General features: G+C 36.2%; 2 protein-coding genes across 3 annotated transcripts; one reads left to right on the top strand and one right to left on the bottom strand.

Moving 5' to 3' along the window:
* Nucleotides 1-125: 125 nt before the first annotated feature.
* On the top strand, nucleotides 126-3,810 carry LOC101220487. The gene is made up of 3 exons (XM_004134466.3): nucleotides 126-482; nucleotides 588-725; nucleotides 3,457-3,810. The coding sequence occupies exons 1-3, from the start codon at nucleotides 392-394 to the stop codon at nucleotides 3,471-3,473; spliced, it is 246 nt and encodes an 81-aa protein (XP_004134514.1). The 5' UTR covers nucleotides 126-391; the 3' UTR covers nucleotides 3,474-3,810.
* Nucleotides 3,811-6,042: 2,232 nt separating this feature from the next.
* Nucleotides 6,043-18,196, bottom strand: LOC101220880 (hypothetical protein). Of its 2 annotated transcripts, none has more exons than XM_031887636.1 (13): nucleotides 17,932-18,196; nucleotides 17,710-17,843; nucleotides 16,582-16,725; nucleotides 13,832-13,975; nucleotides 12,900-13,130; nucleotides 12,606-12,784; nucleotides 9,627-9,727; nucleotides 8,736-8,891; nucleotides 7,707-7,762; nucleotides 7,569-7,626; nucleotides 6,722-6,842; nucleotides 6,514-6,627; nucleotides 6,043-6,431 (listed from the first exon to the last, which is right to left on the bottom strand). In XM_031887636.1, the coding sequence occupies exons 3-13, from the start codon at nucleotides 16,659-16,661 to the stop codon at nucleotides 6,325-6,327; spliced, it is 1,347 nt and encodes a 448-aa protein (XP_031743496.1). In that variant the 5' UTR covers nucleotides 16,662-16,725; nucleotides 17,710-17,843; nucleotides 17,932-18,196; the 3' UTR covers nucleotides 6,043-6,324. The 2 variants fall into 2 exon arrangements, with proteins under 2 accessions (XP_031743496.1, XP_004134515.2); XM_004134467.3 differs by having other exon boundaries at nucleotides 13,832-13,962; nucleotides 17,932-18,192.
* Nucleotides 18,197-18,331: the final 135 nt, after the last annotated feature.

Genomic DNA, 18,331 nt, shown 5'->3' with positions numbered 1-18,331 from the left:
GATCTAATGAGTGTAGTTGAGGATGTGCAAAAGATGATCTAATGAGTGTAGTTGAGGATGTGCAAAAGATGATCTAAGTGAACTAACTGTTAACGTCGGAATCAAGTGTTATATAGGGTTGTTTTAAAAAATATTTGTAAAAGTGAGCGATCATTTGCTATATATGACCCCCCCCCCCCCCCCCCCCCCCAAAAAAAAAAAAAAGTTTCTGCCGTCTTCTTCGCTGTAAAAGGAGAAAAAAAGCATCTTGAACTCATAAATTTGACAGTTTGGGCGTAGAAATAGTGAAATTTGGAGCTGTCACTAAATTACAAAGACGTGAAGTAAGAGTAGAGGGAGGGAGATCGCGGTTCCGGCTATACACACATTATCGATTCACTGACATCAGAAAATGGCATGGAGTGCGACGATGATCGGAGCCCTTCTGGGCCTCGGCACTCAGATGTACTCCAATGCTCTCCGTAAACTCCCTTACATGCGCCGTACGTTCCAAACCCTAGTCTTTTCATTTCCCCATCATAACCCTTCTCTTCTGTTTCGATTTCGATTTCGATTTCTATCATCGATTCCATCTCATAATTTTGCAGATCCTTGGGAGCATTTAGTGGGAATGGGATTGGGAGCCGTCTTCGTCAATCAGCTGGTCAAATGGGACGCTAAGCTCCAGGAGGACCTTGACAAGATGCTCGATAAGGCCAAAGCCGCCAACGAGCGCCGCTACTTTGGTATTTGTTTTCTTCTCTCATCTTATTTCCTCTATGTTCCTCTTATACCATTCCAAATTTCGATTCCTGCTCTTACTCTTTTATCAACTCCATCGATTTGGGCTTCGTATTTTTATCTAATAAATTTCGTCTCCTTCTTTTTCTGTCCCCTACATGTACACTTATTGTGTGACTTCCCGCCTTATGTCGCGTGAGGTCGTAAGGTTTGGCCAATGTTCTATAACCTTTTAAGGATCAGAGTATGATAATCGTCTGCACATGGGTTTGAATATGGTGGACCAATGGGTTGTTAATTTCCGTGTTAGACCGCAATTACATAGAAAATATTAAGTTATTAGGTTATTGTAATTTTAAGAATGGAAGGAGTGGCATTTTTTAATGAACAAGAGGCGAGATCAGAAAAGAAGAGATTGGGGTGATCAAATATTTCCCCAGCCAAGGTGCATATAGGAACACCCCCCATAGCAATTAATGAGTTACAGTGATTAGTTTAGGTACACAATCCCTATGTGGAGCATTTCAATATGAGATCATATTAATCTTGTGGAGGGAATTTGATGATATTTTGGATGCTTTTCCTAATGGAGAGAAGTTATAAGACAAACAATTCTGAAAAAAAAAATGCTTACATGAATTTGTTATGCTGTTTTCAATCATCTTCCTTACTACACCTTAAGAAACAATCTAAATGCTAAAACACGTGGCACTCCCCAATATTAATATGATCTCTTGGTAATGTACAAGTTGGTTAACGAAGAAAGAAAATAAAAGACTATGCAATCTAAAACATACTTAACAACATGTAGTTGGAGGCAAAAGGTGAACTTCGGTTAAGGATGGGGACTACAATTCCGCTCTCTTCCATAGGGTGGCAAGATGCCATAGGAGTAGGAATAGAATTAGCCCTTTGATTTCTGAGGCTGGGGAGGTGTTTCAGAAGGACGAGATGATTGAGAAGGAGATCCTTAGTCCCATGTTATACAGCCCGGAGGTCTCCACCAAACCCTTTGTTCAAGGGATTGTGGGGAACCCTCCTCGAGCTTGCTCGCGCTCTCATTTTGTCTACTTCTCTTTCTTCCTACTTATGAGAGGATGTAGTCCTCGTTGCGGCACATCTTATCAATAGAATGTCATCTTGGATCCTCCACCTCCAAACACCTCTTGAATGTCTCAAGGAGTTCTACCCTACCACACACCAAATTGCTTATGTTCTCACCAAAGGATTACCTAGGCAGAACTTTGACTCTTGTCTTAGCAAGTTGGGTCTCATTGTGACATCTATGCTCCAACTTGAGGGGGAGGGGGAGTGTTGGAAATAAGTTAAAATAGCCAGTAAACATATATGTTTCAGAAGGATGAGATGATTGAGAAGGAGATCCTTAGTTTCCTCCCCATGTTATAGAGCCCGGAGGTCTCCACCAAACCCTTTGTTCAAGGGATCGTGGGGAACCCTCCTCGAGGTTGCTTGCTCTCTCATGAGGGAGAGTGTTGGAAATAAGAGGCTAGTTGAGTGTTTGTAGCCCCAAGGGTGTTTTGTAATTTATTGTACTGTACCCTAGGCGTACTACCTTGTTTGTTAGGGCTTATTGTAGCCTATACATATTCTTCCACCTTGTATTCTTTTGATTATTAGAAGTTAATAAGAAAGGCTTCTATTGTGGTTTTTCTCCCAATACTAGGGTTTTCTACGGATACCTTGTATTTTCTATTCTTTTTAATATATTTCATTCTAGTAAATGGGCTGATTTGCTGTTGGAAGTTGTGGTTCGGTAGTTATTTTATGCCGAATTAGCTGTTGAGCTAGTTATTTGGTTTGTTAAAAATTGTTAGCTTTTCAGTTAGTATTCTAGTATGAAATCTGGCTTTCAACTTGTATTTGACAGATCTGTATTCAATAAATCTCTTTTGTTTGATTTTTACACCAACTGAAACAGAAAGCAGATAATTTATGGGAGAAGGATCCCATATTCTCTATATTATGAAATTTCAACGAAAATGTCTTCTGGCTGCTTGAAGAAAACCTGCTTCTGCTCACTGTAGACACAACCATTTCTTCTAAATCTCTGAAATTAATTCTTCCCAAACTGAAAGTCACACAAAAGAGTCTCCTTCTCCTTTTCAAAAGGATGACAAAGCAAAAAAGACCGAAGGCCTTGGACAATTGTTAGGAAGAAAAACCTGTTTGTAAGAGGGGCAATGGAGGAAAATATGGCCCAGTTCTCAAGAAGTTCATTTGAAAATAGTACAGCAGGAAGGTGAAAGGGCTGTATGAATCCTTTGCGTAAGCTTAATGCTCAAGTGTTAGCATTCAGCACTTCCATTGTTGAGATCTGTTAGGAACCAAGATCCAAAAGGAAGAGTTTTACCTTTGTTTCAATGCAATTCTTAAGCACTTTGGTTCCTAACAAGATCCTAAAGGAAGAGTTTACCTTTCTTAGATGTTTACCATGCCTCATTTCTTTTTACAAGGTGGGTGTATTGGTGTGTCTTGTCTCACACAGGGATGATGGTGAAGAGTTCTTACCTTTCTTGGGTGTCATGATCCTATTTTCTAACCCTTCATTACCCATCTTCAGGGTTGCAACATGGTTATGTATTTAATCATTTGCTGCCAAGGATTGGATAGGATTTTTTTTAGCGCTCACGTTTTATCTTTTAAATTTGGTAATTTAATGAGCATTTTCTATATATAATATACTTATGTGGTAAAATTTTATTAATTGCATTGCAGATGAGGATGACGATTGATGGGAAAGCGCCCTATGCATTTTGCCTTTTTTTATATGAAGTCACGTGTTTTTTTTTTTTTGAAAAAAATAGAAGTTTCCCTTGTTTACGGAGGATGAGGTCTTGTGGCCATTTCTCAATTATTGACATTCCAAGTTTTTTGTTGGCTGTTCCTTTGTTTCTTCTGCTCAGCAACTTAATAGGAAGGAGGGTAATGTTTGAGGTCTGTAAAATTAAGGAATTTGCTATTTGTGTAATAATACAGGCTGCTACTCGCTCTCTTTAAGTTTTAACTTATGCCTCTGACATTCAGGCAAACCCAGCTATGGCAAATGAAAGTTCTAATTTTTCTTTTTTCTTATTTGGGTTGGGTAGTGTAGTTATAAGTAGAAAATGTGTATCAGCCCACTGGGAATGCATACCTCAGCCAGTCAAGTTTCTTTTCCACCTTAACTTTTAGGTGGAGTAATGTTCAAAGATTGAACAAGCAGAAGGTTTAAGTGAGTTCCATGTAACTAGTTGTGTAATTCACATGAGATTTTAAAGGAAAACAAAAAAGTAGAGAAGAGATGGATGGCGTTGCGAAACTTGCAGGTTATGTTATGATGCGGCAAGGGGCGTGCATATGCTTCCCACATACCATACCACACCACAATATTTGCGTCAGTACTATGCTTTCACTTTTATATTCCACAAATAAACCCCTTCTTCATCATTACCTTCAATAATCTTACAATAAAATACATCCATAGACACCACATGCGACAGCGTCAATTTTCTGAAACCTAGTACATCTTATTTATTTACTGAAAAAATTGCAATGAAAGGCAATTACAAATCATTGTTGTAGTAGATGTTTCAACTATATTTGATCTTTTTTAACTGTGGCAAAAGCTTCAAATATGGATTTCTAGTTACTTTTTATTCCATATTTGCCTTGAACCATGAATTCAGAGAGAGAGAGAGAGATGAAAATAGAGAGAGAAAAGCCCCTATCAACGACCGAAGACCACTTGTGTGGCGAGATAGAAGTTAGCAGCTGGGAGGTGGTGCGGTGGCCAGCGGAGGTGGTGAAAGAGAATTCTTTTTTTTTTCTTTGGTGGGTTTGTTGCTGTAAAGAAGTTCTATTTTTAAAAAATCTAAATGTATTGATTTAAAGTGTATAAATTATAAATGAGTTTATCGTTCTCAAGTTTATGTTTATGGGTATATCAAACAAGTCTATCAAGTTTAATAGTATAAACGAATGAATGATTGATAAATTTATTAGTTAAGTGTATCAAGTATACATTAGTCTTGTATCAAACATTTGATACTAGTTATATCAAGTATATGTTGATAGTGAAGGCATTTGCGACATTCTAATCTTTTGTACGAGGGTAGGAATTTTGCTTTTGTTATTTTTTCAAACAACAAACTTAGACTAGCGATGAACTATGTTTTTCACTTTTTGCAAGTGTCCAATATGTTTATAAAAATAAATATATGTATGTATATTTTGGCATACCGTGATTGTGCACACATATTTAACAAAGGAAGAAAAACGTAAATAGAAAGAAAAAGAGAAGATAAAAATGGAAGGAGAGATGACATAAATAAATATATGCGCGCTTGCTATCGTGAACCCGTCAAGCAGAATGGCAATGTTGTGGCTAAAGGGATTGCATCCGACGGCAGAACCATATTATCAGTTTTCTAAGTAATAGACTTTGGAAAATCAAATTACAGAATTAGACATAACCATATATACAAAGATGCAAGTGAAATCAAGGGTTTGAAAATTTGCCTTTCGTGAACTCTTTTTTCTAAATTCTTCTCCAAATTGTGATCTCTTGAATACGTACCGGCACAACCTCCAAAACACCTTTCCTGCTATATCTCTATCAAGGCACCTCACTCGTGGGAGTGCATTTGAGAAAGAGTAAAAAAGAGGATTGGGAGGAGAAAAAAAGTTCAAAAAGATTTTTCGAATTGAGATTTTTGTAAATTTATTGTGAGAGTGCTTTTTCGAATTCAGAGGAAAAAACTTCTCCCTGTGTTGAACAACAAACATTTTTACAATAATACCGGAGAATAAATTTATCGTGAGAGCCCACTCACACACTCTCCTTCTGTTAAGAGGAGTGAGTTAATTTGATTTTAATTAAATTCGTCAACTAAGTAAATAACTTATATTTAAATATAGAAAAAATTAATTATATAGCAAAATATCACACTTTATAAATAAATAAGTAATTAAAATAATTTAATGTTGTTCTAGAGTGATTGTCATCCCATTGTTAAAAAAATAAAAAATAAATGTAATGTTTTTTCTTTTTTTTTTAAAGAAGATTTGAATCCGATGGTAAATTTGGGAATCTCCCAATACCGGACCCGATCCATGCCAGTTAGATCACATGCGAGGCAGGACATTAGATGGTTTTTGGCATCTCGTATGCCAAGAGATGTAATGGCTAGGAGAGTTGTTGCATCATCGTATTTCTTCAATGGCTAGGAGAGTTGTTCAACCATGATGTTGGATAGTTATTAGATGGATAATTATTAGTTGGTATCAAAAAACATAAAACCCAAAAAGTAATATTTGGTCTAATTAAAAGAAAAAAGAAAGCTAAACATTGAAATAAGTTAATATACAGATAGGAAGTCTACATGACTTAACTGAATATGGATTCTTGAATCTAGAAGTACTATTTTACATCATCAAATGTCTGGTGCATTGAATACTACAAAGTACGAAGCAGAAAAATAATCGCTGATGACCGACAATATGTATTGTATATATAAATACTATTTCTAAAAAGCCTGCCGATTAACTTCCTCATTCATAACTATCTACGTAAAAGCAGAAATCCTCGTGCAAGTTCATGTTCACTTATGTCCTTGGCCAGCTCACATAATGAATTCCGGCTTGTGACCCAAGCCATGCTCCCGAACTATGATCTTCGCAGCCCAGGTATCCATCCAGCCCTCTTGGAAATCCTAGGAGGAGTTCAATAGAAAAAAATATATATAGCAGAAGAAGCGCATGAATAAGAAAGAAACAATAAGGAACAATAATTACTTCCTCCAGCCCTTCGCCAGCATATGGTTGAGGGAACAGCATCACCAAACTTATCCTCAAAAATCAGTTTTCCAGACTTGATATTCCATAGACGAAATTTGCAGTCTTCTCCACCTAAAACCAGAATATATTTGGTGCAAGCTCATGTTACCAGGAACTCCGAGATTTCTGAATATAAAGAAATTGAGCATGCACTGAAATGAACTACCAGATGTGACAAACGTCTCGGTGGGATCAACTCCAAGCTGTACACGAGTATGTGAATTTTCATGTCCATCATACGTTTGTACAGCACCTCTCTGGATAAGGCGGTGATCATAAAGTTTTACCTGTGAAACATGAATCCGGCAGATGAAAATTTTAAAATGTTTAAATGAGAACCGCACAATTACCAATGCATTTTATCAATGCTAGAAGCCTAGGAAGACAGATAAACCGACAAGTAAGAAAGTCCAACTGATGGAAATTTCGTGTGAAGGATGCAACGATTATCATGTTTAAGTATGGGAAGAGGTTATACGAGATTGGAGGTTGAAAATATGTCCTACAGGGTCACACTTTCGCTACTCTTGTGGATGAATGGAAGCAACAGAGTCCTGTTCAAAGCTGGCAAGGCCATAGTTTTCGACAGAAACCAAGAGAATTAAAACATGAAACAACAAAGAGACTTTTGGGGAGAGCAACTTCTATTCTTGTGACTGTCAAAGGAGAAACTTTATAATATAAAGATGATTTGTTGAAGAGGAGGCTGAGAATACTGGATCTATCCATCAAAACAAGGCCACAAAGAATGGTGACAGCTTCTGCAAAGACAAGGAGTGATGTAGAACGTAGGCTAGGATTAAGGGAAGAGATCCAAACCAAACCTATCCCGTTGTCTAGTTTATAATTTTCCTTCCTCAAATATTATCAATAGCCATATATTTTAGCTCACAGATCTATAAAAATAAAGCCTTTACCGATGTTCTACGTAATACTTGATTAGACAGTATTCAGTTGCACAAGTGTTTTTTTTACCATTTCTCGTAGAACAATTAAAAGAAGGAAGTACTAACCGATCCATCCATGGAGCTTGCCAAAAAGTATCGGTCATCAAACTGAAGTGACATTAAGCTAGCAGATGAGAAGAATCGTTAAACATTTAAAATTGTACAAAAAAAACAATAGAATTTTCATGAATTGAATTAACCAACCTTGATATAGATGAGGGCATTTTAACCGTACATGAAGGAAAAATGTTACCAGTGAGCTGCATGGCAAAAGTACTCAAAACTTAAAAACAGCACACCTACATGAAGGTTGCATACATCATGCGTGCACTGACTCGCTAAATATGATGAAATTAAAACTTTGGGGGAGGGGTTAGCCACCTAGCACCAGAAATCCGCTGAAATTACTGTGAATTTTCCCACTGAGATTCATGTTACACAGAAAACTGCTAGTATATATTGGAATTAAATAGATTTTCAGCATGTTGAAGTTTTGAACAATCTCAAAGTAAATTCTTCTTGGATGAAGTTTGAGTACTTTATTCATGGATTTAGCTGTAAAGACGTTAAGACAGTCAACGACATTCATCATTTCAAGATTCTGACTTTTGAGAAATTTTCTCAAGACTTTGGGTAGCATGAGTAGATAATACATTATACGATATAGGAATAGGGATTATACAATTTAGTAGATATTATATTATACAATATATCCAATAAATTTCTCAAGGCGTGGGTAAATTTGATACACCTCATCTTAAATCACCAATTGACCTAAAACCTTAAGCGGGTGGGTGAAAGTAAATATAATATTATATCAGACAACACTCCTCACTTGTGGGCTCAATATATGAAGAAAGGTGGAAAGGAATATTAAATGAAAGGAAATAACAATGTACGACCTTGAACGCAGGACCTCCTAAGACAACCTACTATGATACCATCTTAAATCATTAATTGAACCAAAAGCTTAAGCTAGTGAATGAATTCAAATTTAATATTATATTATTCAACACCTCCATTAATCTCAAGGGTTATCTATCTAATTGTAGCATTAGATATTTGAAACTAACTTAGGTGGTTACCATAAATTAAATTGCATTACTAAACTAACGATTATAAAGAATAGAATAACACAACTGAGACAACCTAAAGTAGGTAAGGGATTCAAAATCATAAGACAAAAATCTCATAAGATTTATTGTTTATATCACGAATAAACATTGGATTTACCTTATACCATTGCTGAGAGGATGTTCTGGAGTTTCTTCTATCTATGGGTAAGTAAGGAATTCGATGCCTTAAAAGTCTCTTCCCTACTTCCTGTCTTTCACGCGTATCAATTGTCACAATCATGCCATTTCTAAGTCCACACAGAACAACATTTTCCTGCAAAAGATTCTCCGGTAGATTAATATAGAATACAGTTCAACATCAGACAAGCAAATGTATAGAATGCCAGTTCCCAGCCTTTTTAATGTAAAAGACTTCATGGAACCAAAAAGAAGTGATTATTGTTTTTTCAACGTGGCTACTTAGAAAAACTGCAGTATAAAACAGCTGACTTTCTGCGAGTCTCTAAAAACTTGTGAAATTTATAAAGCTTAATAATAAGTTGGATAACAGGGCAAATGGCAGGCAAAAACAAGACTACCAAAGGCAGTGCAAACGACAGGTAAAAGTTTAACAATAAGTTAGGAGTCCCAAAAAAAGAGCACAAACTCCAGTATGCCACAAGAACATCCCCTCTCCGATAAGCAGATCAAGAAGGATTCACCAATACAACATAAAGCTCAAATATCTACCTTGACAATCAATGTAACATAGTAGTAGTTAACTACTGAGGCAGACAGCTGATACAAAGTGCATAATCCAGTTGCAAAAATTGTACATTTAAGCCTAAGCCTTGAGGTCATAGGAAAAAATAAACAGATTGCTACTCTAGGTTAGCCACTAGGTGAAAATAATTTACACCATCGCCAGAGAAAGATACAAGATTGTTCCACACAAGAATAAGAGCTATACAGTTATAATAAGGAATGAAAATAGTGCTATCAGAGATGAAAGAAAATTTTCTCAACAAGCTTAATCCATATGCATACACAACAAAACAAAGTGAATTACCGAATGAATGAGTTGTAGCGCAAAAATGTCACTTTTACCATGTAAGATCCATGATATCCTGCCAGTTCCCATATCAACTGAGGCAGCTCCAATGTTTGTCCCTGGAAAAACAAAAGGGATTCATAGTGTTAATTACTTAACTGAACATGGGCTAGAGAGAGAGAGATCCAGACTCTCCCATATCTCCTCAATAAGGTTCATGGTATCGTATGGCAATTCAAGTTGTTTTTTTTTTTTTTTGAAAAGGATACCTGAATTTCATTAAGATAATGAAAGTACAAAAATGAGAGTATAAATGAATATTACATAGCAATAAACCAAAATAAACGGGGATCAGTAGGTGCTCCCGAACATCTCACCCCCTTAGCACCTTCATCATATCCAAAAATCAACCAAACAAACAAGATGAAAAAATACTATTAGAAATCATGGGCTTAGGTCATGATAAAAACCCATAGGTAGTTAAGATTTACTTTGTCATAATTTTTTATTGTTTAGATTAGGCTTGTGTTGCCTATAAATTTCCCCCTTTTGTACCTTTAGGAATTATTAGAAAATAACAAGATCTTCAGGACCGTGTACAAGAGTTTCCACGTAAATTTGTGTGCTATTTGTCTCTATACTTTCAATATGGTATCAGAGAATGACATTGGTCAAACCCTAGGGCCTAGACAACACAACTCGTGATGGAAACATAACAAAGGAGACAGCCGCTGGTATTAGCGTCACCACCACCGTCGATGTTCGGATCAGTACTGCTATGGATGAAAGGTTCCACCGCCTTCAAACAGACCATCGTAATTCAGTCAATTTTGCTGTCATTTGCGCCGCCCACGCACAGGCTCATCATGCTCAGACAGCATTGACCATGCCTTCTGTGCAACCCTCTTCTTTATTTGTGGGCTATATTGCTCCACACGCCCCGCTTTATGTACTACCACCACTGTTTCTACAGTCAAATTTGTATGCCCTACCACCCACTGACCTTAGTTATCATCCTAATGTTAGTAATTCTCAAATTCACTCAACATTTGAGGTTGGTGAAACTTCAGCACATTCTACGATAACAAGGCAGCCATTAGCAGTGCCAATACCCTGATCCATCATGACATGACTAAACATGTGGGGATTGACAAACACTTTATCAAAGAAAAGCCTGACGATGGTAGCATCTGCATTCCTTATATACCCTCAAGCTAACAAATTGTGATATCCTTACAAAGGGTCTCCTCAAATAAAATTTTGAATCGTGTGTTAGCAAGTTGGATCTTTATGACATTTACGTCCCAACTTGAGGGAGAGTGTTAGAAATAATGGGCTTAGGTCATGATAAAAGCCCATGGATAGTAAAGATTTACTTTGCCCTATTTTTTTATTCTTTGATTTAGGCTCGTGTTGCCTATAAGTTTCCCACCTTTGTACTTTTATGAATTATTTGAAAATAATAAGATCTTCAGCATCGTGGTTTTTCTCCCGGTACTACTATTAGAGTTTCCACGTAAATTTGTGTGTGCTTTGTTTCCACTTTCAATAAATACCAAGACTGAGGTGACAACAAACAATACAGGCAAGTCATGGTGACAAAAAGCAAACAAACTCAAAAACAGAGGTGAAGACCTAAGTTGAAAAAGTAAAAGCACTCCAATTTAAGCAAATTCTTGAATGGTGAAGTCTTCAAAGGATTTGGAGAGGGAAAGCCAAGATTAGAAGTCTTCAAGGCAATTCAAGATTAGAATTGTTAAACATGATTGAGAACTATAAGCACCACATTGGCAACAAAATCTAGTACCAACTTAAAAGACACATGGCAAAGAAAAGTTAGTTAAAAATCAAGAAGAGAGACAAAGTTCACACCCTCCGTTGTGCTTTTTGAACATTATGGCAATGACAATGGTTGGGTACACTAAAATTCACTAAGCTTCAAACAATGTCCCCCCATTTTAAAATATTTTGGAACCTGGCTTGTACAACTTGAAAATTGGATGGATGAGTGTTTTTACTCACCAAAGCCTTGTTTTTTCGAAAGATAAATGTATGCATCAGCTCTTTATTTATACAGGCATTTACAATATTCAATTGCCTCCTATAGGGATAAAAATGTTTCTCAATTTAATCTACGTGCATTCTTAGATACACACATTGTCCTACTTTAATATACACACAGGTCCAAGCAGTCTTTATTAATGATTCAATTTTTCAAATGTGTGATCTCCCATAAATGGGCATAATCTTTTGGGAGCCTTATTTAAACACATCGCTGTCTTTATTATGGGAGTTCCTCTGGGCATTGGATTGCATTGGCAAGATAGTTTTGAGGCAGCTGGTTGCATCTTCTTGGCTTTCTCTTTCTCCTTTCGTCTAAAAGATATGGGTGTGCAAGATATTAGATTTGAGTGGGCTATTTTTCAGAGATTTTAAGTTTTGCTTTGTATTTAGCTTTCTACTGATGTATTGTCTTTGAGTGGCTTTGATTAGCTCGTTATATTCTGTTTGGGTTTGTTTTTAGGTTTTCATCATATTTATGTTGCCCAAGTTTAGCCTTTGTTTAAGTTTTAGCTTGTATTTTTCCTTGGTTCTTTTTGCTCTTAGTATAATACTCTTGTACTTTGAGCTTTAGTCTCATTGTCATTAATAAAGAGGCTAGTGTCCGTTTCCAAAAAAATAAAGATTTGAGTTTGGACTTCACTCCTTCAAAAACAGTCCAAGGGAGGTTCTTTTCATGGAAGATTATTTGATTTCTTTTCAGCTTTAACTCCACAAATGGAAATAAATGACCAGTAACAAGCATTGCCAGTGTAGAAATGTTACTTAAAGATTATAAAAAGTCCAGAAACAGACAAACAAATATCACAGGTAACAATGTACCGTGGCCAAGAATATGGGAAGCAAGCACAGGAGAACTCTCAAATATTAGAACATGGTACATAGTTAAAGAATTCAACGTGATAAATAAGAATCCAGAGAACAAAAGAATCGTACCAATCACAGCTCTGCCTCCACTAGATTGACAATCAGCCGTCCAGATGGAACAATCGAAAGAAGCAACCTCATGTATCCTTCGTCTAATGACAGGAATGGTTCGATTAAAATCCAAAGGTTCAACAAGATTAAGAATATAAACTGATCCACCGGATACGTCAGATCCCAATGTACTTATTCTGGTTCCTCAAGTCAAGGCATCAAAAGAGAAATAAAGACATTCACCACTGTATCCTTCTTCTGGGCAGTGGATGCAGAATAGTGGAAAAAACATTCTAGAAAATGAAAGGATACAGTGCATGCTGAATGTCCGAAACTTCATCATGCACCGAAGGAAAGCGCTTCTTAAACAACTTTATACAAGATATGTTCGACGACATTTGCAATGAAGCACCAGAGAGTTGCCAAATATCTCCAGGAACTTCTCCAAACATTTGGTTCTCTCGGGCCGATGGCCAAACAAGTTCTGGACAACAGTTTACTGGATGCCCAATATGTTGATCACCCCCTCCAACTCCAAAAAAACTGCAAGAGTAAAACTTTCAAAAAATTGAATGATTTTTTTGGTAAAAGAAACATTCGTCAATAAGTGAAATGAGTGGAAAACCCCAAACACCTAAAGACAATTACAGAAGAGAGTGGCAATTGCTAAACAAAAAAGATATACTACAATGATTGAAAATGTGCTTTATTTTGCACCAAGAAAAAGTAGTAGACAAAACAAACTTAAAAAACTACTAAAAGTGGAAAAAGAATTGCGAGAAAACTTTTCTCTCTTAGAGGCGGATGGAAGAGGAACTCCTCCTCCCCTTAGTAATTGATTGGTCAATAAAATTCAGTTTATTTCTTCTGATCAATATAAAATTAACTCTCAGCTCCCACGCAGATTAAAAGAAACTTCATTGAAGAGATGGCAATGGACAAGTGGCAAATAAACTAAAGGGACATGGAGAGAGAAAGAGAAAGCCCATTCTTTTTAATTTTGTATACATTTCAACACAGTTGAGTGTTTTGATGGAACTACCTGCTGATTGTTAAGCATCATAAATGCCTTAAAGACACTATTTTACACATAACTTGTTTGAAGTTACCCAAATATTCTGGATACATACAAACAATAGTAATCTGAATTCATACCCGTTTTAATAAAAATCTACCTTTCAAGATTAAACTCTTTAGATACTACAAGCGCAAATGCATCAGACAGTAGAACAATCCATAAATACCTCAAGGAGCCACTTATGTTGCCTGTCAGTAGAACAGAAGATTCCCTTTGACCCTCCAGGGTGTCCACATTAATGGGCATTTCTTGCAAAGCACTATCCCCCATTGTATCCGTTCCTCGATATTTCCAAAACTGCATGGCGCAACTAACATCAAAGGATCTAACATGATCTACAATAAAAATCTTATGCATAGCATATATGGTACAAAAATTTCCGAAAGATCAATGGTTTGGTATACAAACTAAAAACGACATGATGGTTGCTTAAAAGATATTTAAAAGAAGAAAAAGGCTTGGGATCGTATAACTTCTAAAAGGTCCCAATTAGAATTAAACAATAATTATCATACAAAACTTACCAAACAAGATTTAATTATTTAACATAGCCTAAGCCTACCAGTTTATCCAAAAGGAAAGTAGCATCCATAAAATTTCTTCCTCTAAATATTTTTCTGTTAATTATTCTGATACCGAGACGACAAGTCTGAGTAGTGTGGAATTGGATGCTCATAACCCATTGGATGATGTTTCAATCGAAGACTCATATCCAGAAGATTTGATTTTTTTTATTCTAAACCCCTGTTCAGAAGGATTTTTCCTCCAAAGAAGTTATAAAGAAACTTCTTTAATAATTCTGAAGCTTTGAATATTTGTTATTTTTAAATGGAAACAAGCTTCTTCATTTACCAATTCTCAAAGTACAAAAATGATGCAAAACGAGCGAAAAAAAACCTAAAGACCAGGAGATGCACCCAGGAATCTCAACTAGGTTGACACCCCATCACAAAATTCAGTTTTGTAAATTTGGTCCCATGCAAATTTTTTACTCTTAGGAGCTTAGTGGTCAATATTGTTCGTTGGATTATAGAGAGATACCGATTGGAAGACAAACCAAAGGAATGTGAATCTTCAAGTGACTTCAAAAATATCATTGATGAGCTAGGTCAAAAGGAAATCCCTCTTTCTAATGGTAAATTCCCTTGACCGAGGCTCAAGACTAGATTTCGTTGATACTGACTTAGTATTGTCCTGAAAGAAGTCACGCTTGGGGAAATTTAGAATCTAGGACTAAGACCTTTATTTTCAATACTGCAGCATGCGAGTTTTAGTGAAAGTGGTATTAGTGGAGCATTATCAGAAGAAAATTAGGTTTTTTATCCAAAAAAAAGAGCAAGCAAGAAGCAAAGTTTACTTTGAGCTTCAATAAAAAAGTGAGCTAACTAGCTTGTTTCATTGATTGGGAGCAAAGAGGAGAAAGACGTTTAACTTTGAGCTTCAAACAGTGATTGTTTCAAGGCAAGGATTTTGGACAATCCATGGTTCGGTATTAGTTTATTGTTTCTTGGCTGGTATTCATTTGCTTGTATTTTTCTTTTGTTTTTGGATAAAAGCAACTTTCATTGATAAAAAAATGAAAGAATACAAAGGCATAAAAAATAACAAGCTCACCAAAACACCCCGACTAAAGGAAGGGGTTCCAACTAAGTAAAATAATGTAGCAGCCTTTGTAACCAAAGCCCAAAAAGACACATGAAATCTAACTAATGACCAAACCGCACTGAGGTCCCTTTCCTTACCTCTAAACACCCTACCATTCCTCTTTCCCCAAATATACCAAAGCATAGCACACACCCCATCCAACCACAAAAAGCAGTCTCTCTCTCAAAAAGACGGATGAAGGAGGAACTTCTCGATCGTCCCTTGAATGATCCTCTGGCCAGCCAAACTACTCCAGCAGAAAGAGCTCCACATAGCCTATACATACTAACAATCCCAAAATAATGATCAAGGTCTTCCTCTGCCTTATGACAAAGAATACAACAGAAAGGCACAACAATCAAGGTTCTCCTCCTAACAAGCCTATCACCCCACATTTGCTTTTATTTGTTTCTAAGTCCTTAATTTTGTACTATGTTTATTTTAATATGGGTTTGTGGCAGGTTATTGTACTTTGGGCATTAGTCACTTCCATTATTATTTTTTTTTTCTCAAAGAAAACAAGCCTCTTCATTGATAGTCTTTTTCATTATTTCAATGAAAAGAGTTGTATCTTTGAATTTTCACATCTCTTTTCATTTCAACAATGAACAATCACATTTTCTTTTTTAAAAAATGAAAATGGTTTGTTTCCGGGCAGATCTACTCACCCTGTTAATAACTGAGCTGGATCTGGGGTATCATAAGGGATTTGTCTTTTCTATTGATTCCCATGGATTGGATCAAAAATAATTCTTGAATGAGGTATTCAACTCCATAGATTAATCAAAAAATAAACAATTGTTGGTTCTACCTCTTATATTCTATGACGAAAATGGATCTTTTTATCTAAGAACGGGGAAAAAAGGGTCTGGACCTCCCCTCAGAATAATTTGGGAGGTCCAAAACAAAAAATATTGGTATTTGCTAGCAACAACAAATAGGAGGCCATCAATCAATATAGATAGATTATATATATATCACTTCTTCGGGAGTTTGTAACCCTTAAATATCTATTCCTTTTTCATTATTTCAATAAGAAGTGGTTTCCTTTTAAAAATAATCATAAATAAAGAGAAAGGAATATGATTCCAAGGTTAACAGCTTGTTTTCTCACAATGTTTTGACTACCCTTCTTTCTTATATGGCTTCCACCTTGTATAAGCATCAGTGGAATAATTCAACTAATATATCAAACCCTAATTCAACTTTCGTTTAAAGTGAAATTAGAACAAATGCTTCCAACTTTAGGATTGTCTCTGATAAAGAACATACCACTGGTTTAGATGCCAATAAATTTTGGAATTTTTCCTTGAAGTTACACTTGGCTTTACTGGAAGCAATAACATCACCATATAACTCCCTGGCCTGAATCAGCTTCACAGTTCTTAAGTCGGCCTTCAAATATGAATTGACAGTCTGTAGAGAAAAAAAAAATCTTCAAAGTATCAATCTCAAGTACCTAAATATGATAAAATTAATTTCTATAGTGAGGGCAAAACTGTCAATGACAGCACCGCCAACTCCCACGACATGTCAGCTTACCTACCATGGAAAATGCAGTGGACATGAGAGCATATATGATATACCTTAAGGAAGTGAAAACAATAGCATACTGATTACAATCCATAAAATTTTCATAAATCCATAGCATACCAAAAATTGACCAAAGGATAAGAACGTTGTAATTTCCTGTTTTTCCTTACTTTAATATTTTATTCTAATTTTACTATCGAATACATATTTTAACAATTTTAATTCTTTCACTATTTGCACAGTTATCTGTATTAATTATTTTCTCGATGATACTACTTCAACTTTAAAATCTACCACAAGCAAGCTCAAATGAAAGGCGGCAACAAACTAATTATATGAAGGGGAATTCATTCTTAGAAGAAAAAAAAGACCTAATTGGAAACTTTTCTGAGTCTTCCCCACTTCCTTCAAATTCGTATGCTTATAGATAATTGACTCCTCCAGATCAAATGTTGTAATCACCAAAGGTGTTTTGTCATCTTCCACTAATAAGGCATCTATCTCCACTCCATATATTCATGATGGGGTTTCTAATTTTGCATTTCGGGTTAGTCGAAGAGCAATTAGTTCATACTTAGTTAGATGATCTTCCTATTGAAGACTCTCTCGCAAAAGCTTTTGATAATCGAGGGAACGTTCAGGACTAGTAAGAAACCGCAAAATTTTTTAGGTACCTCGTGTGATAGAGAAGTCAGATAGCATGTTTATATAAATGGGATTTAGCCCCGTTTAATAGCAAAAAAAAAAAAAAAAAAAAAAAAAACTAAGTAGGGAGATTTTGTGGGGAGCAGATTGCGCATAGAAAAGCGTCAATCCTAACCCGAAAAATTTGAAATTGGCAGGATACAGAGGTAGGGTAGTACTCACCGGAGTGGAGTCAGAAGGTGGTTTATGATGAGGGGCTGAAGAGGAGGAGGAAGAAGCACGAGAAGAACCAGGTATGGGACCTTTGAGCGGGAAGTACCTGTTCTTCTGGGCATCATAGTAATAGCCAGGGAGATCTGCAATGGAAGTATAAAGAGGAGGATTTGGCATTGATGAGAGTGGAATTAATGAATTAAAATCACAGCTGAAAGCAAAAAATAGAACCTGGTGGCGATGGCATGACTTATCAGAAGAATATCTATTATCTGAACTGAAGCGGTGGACTTTGGAGGCGGAAGTTCATGAGGGTTGGGAAATGGAATCGCCGACTACCGATCGCCGTGGCTGCAATAAACCGCCGGTTCAAGTTTTATTGATGAACTCTTTTTTCCTCTTATGAAAAGGAATCGGTATTCGAACATTTCATATTATGTATTTACACGACTTTTTTTCTCAAAGAAAAAAGGTCGCGCCTAAAATTACTTTCCTTTTCTTCTTTGTTTCCTTCCAACCGTATCAATTCACATCAATTTCTCCCGTGACTCTTAACTCAATTAAACTTTCCCTGCCAAACACTATCCATAAATCAAAGGATTATTTTGTCAATAATAGCAACTTGGTATGG

The sequence above is a fragment of the Cucumis sativus genome, chromosome 6 (assembly GCF_000004075.3).
Source record: "Cucumis sativus cultivar 9930 chromosome 6, Cucumber_9930_V3, whole genome shotgun sequence".
In the NCBI taxonomy this organism is placed as follows: Eukaryota; Viridiplantae; Streptophyta; class Magnoliopsida; order Cucurbitales; family Cucurbitaceae; genus Cucumis; species Cucumis sativus.
The sequence above is the reverse complement of the archived record's forward strand: the minus strand, read 5'-3'. Positions and strand labels throughout refer to the sequence as shown.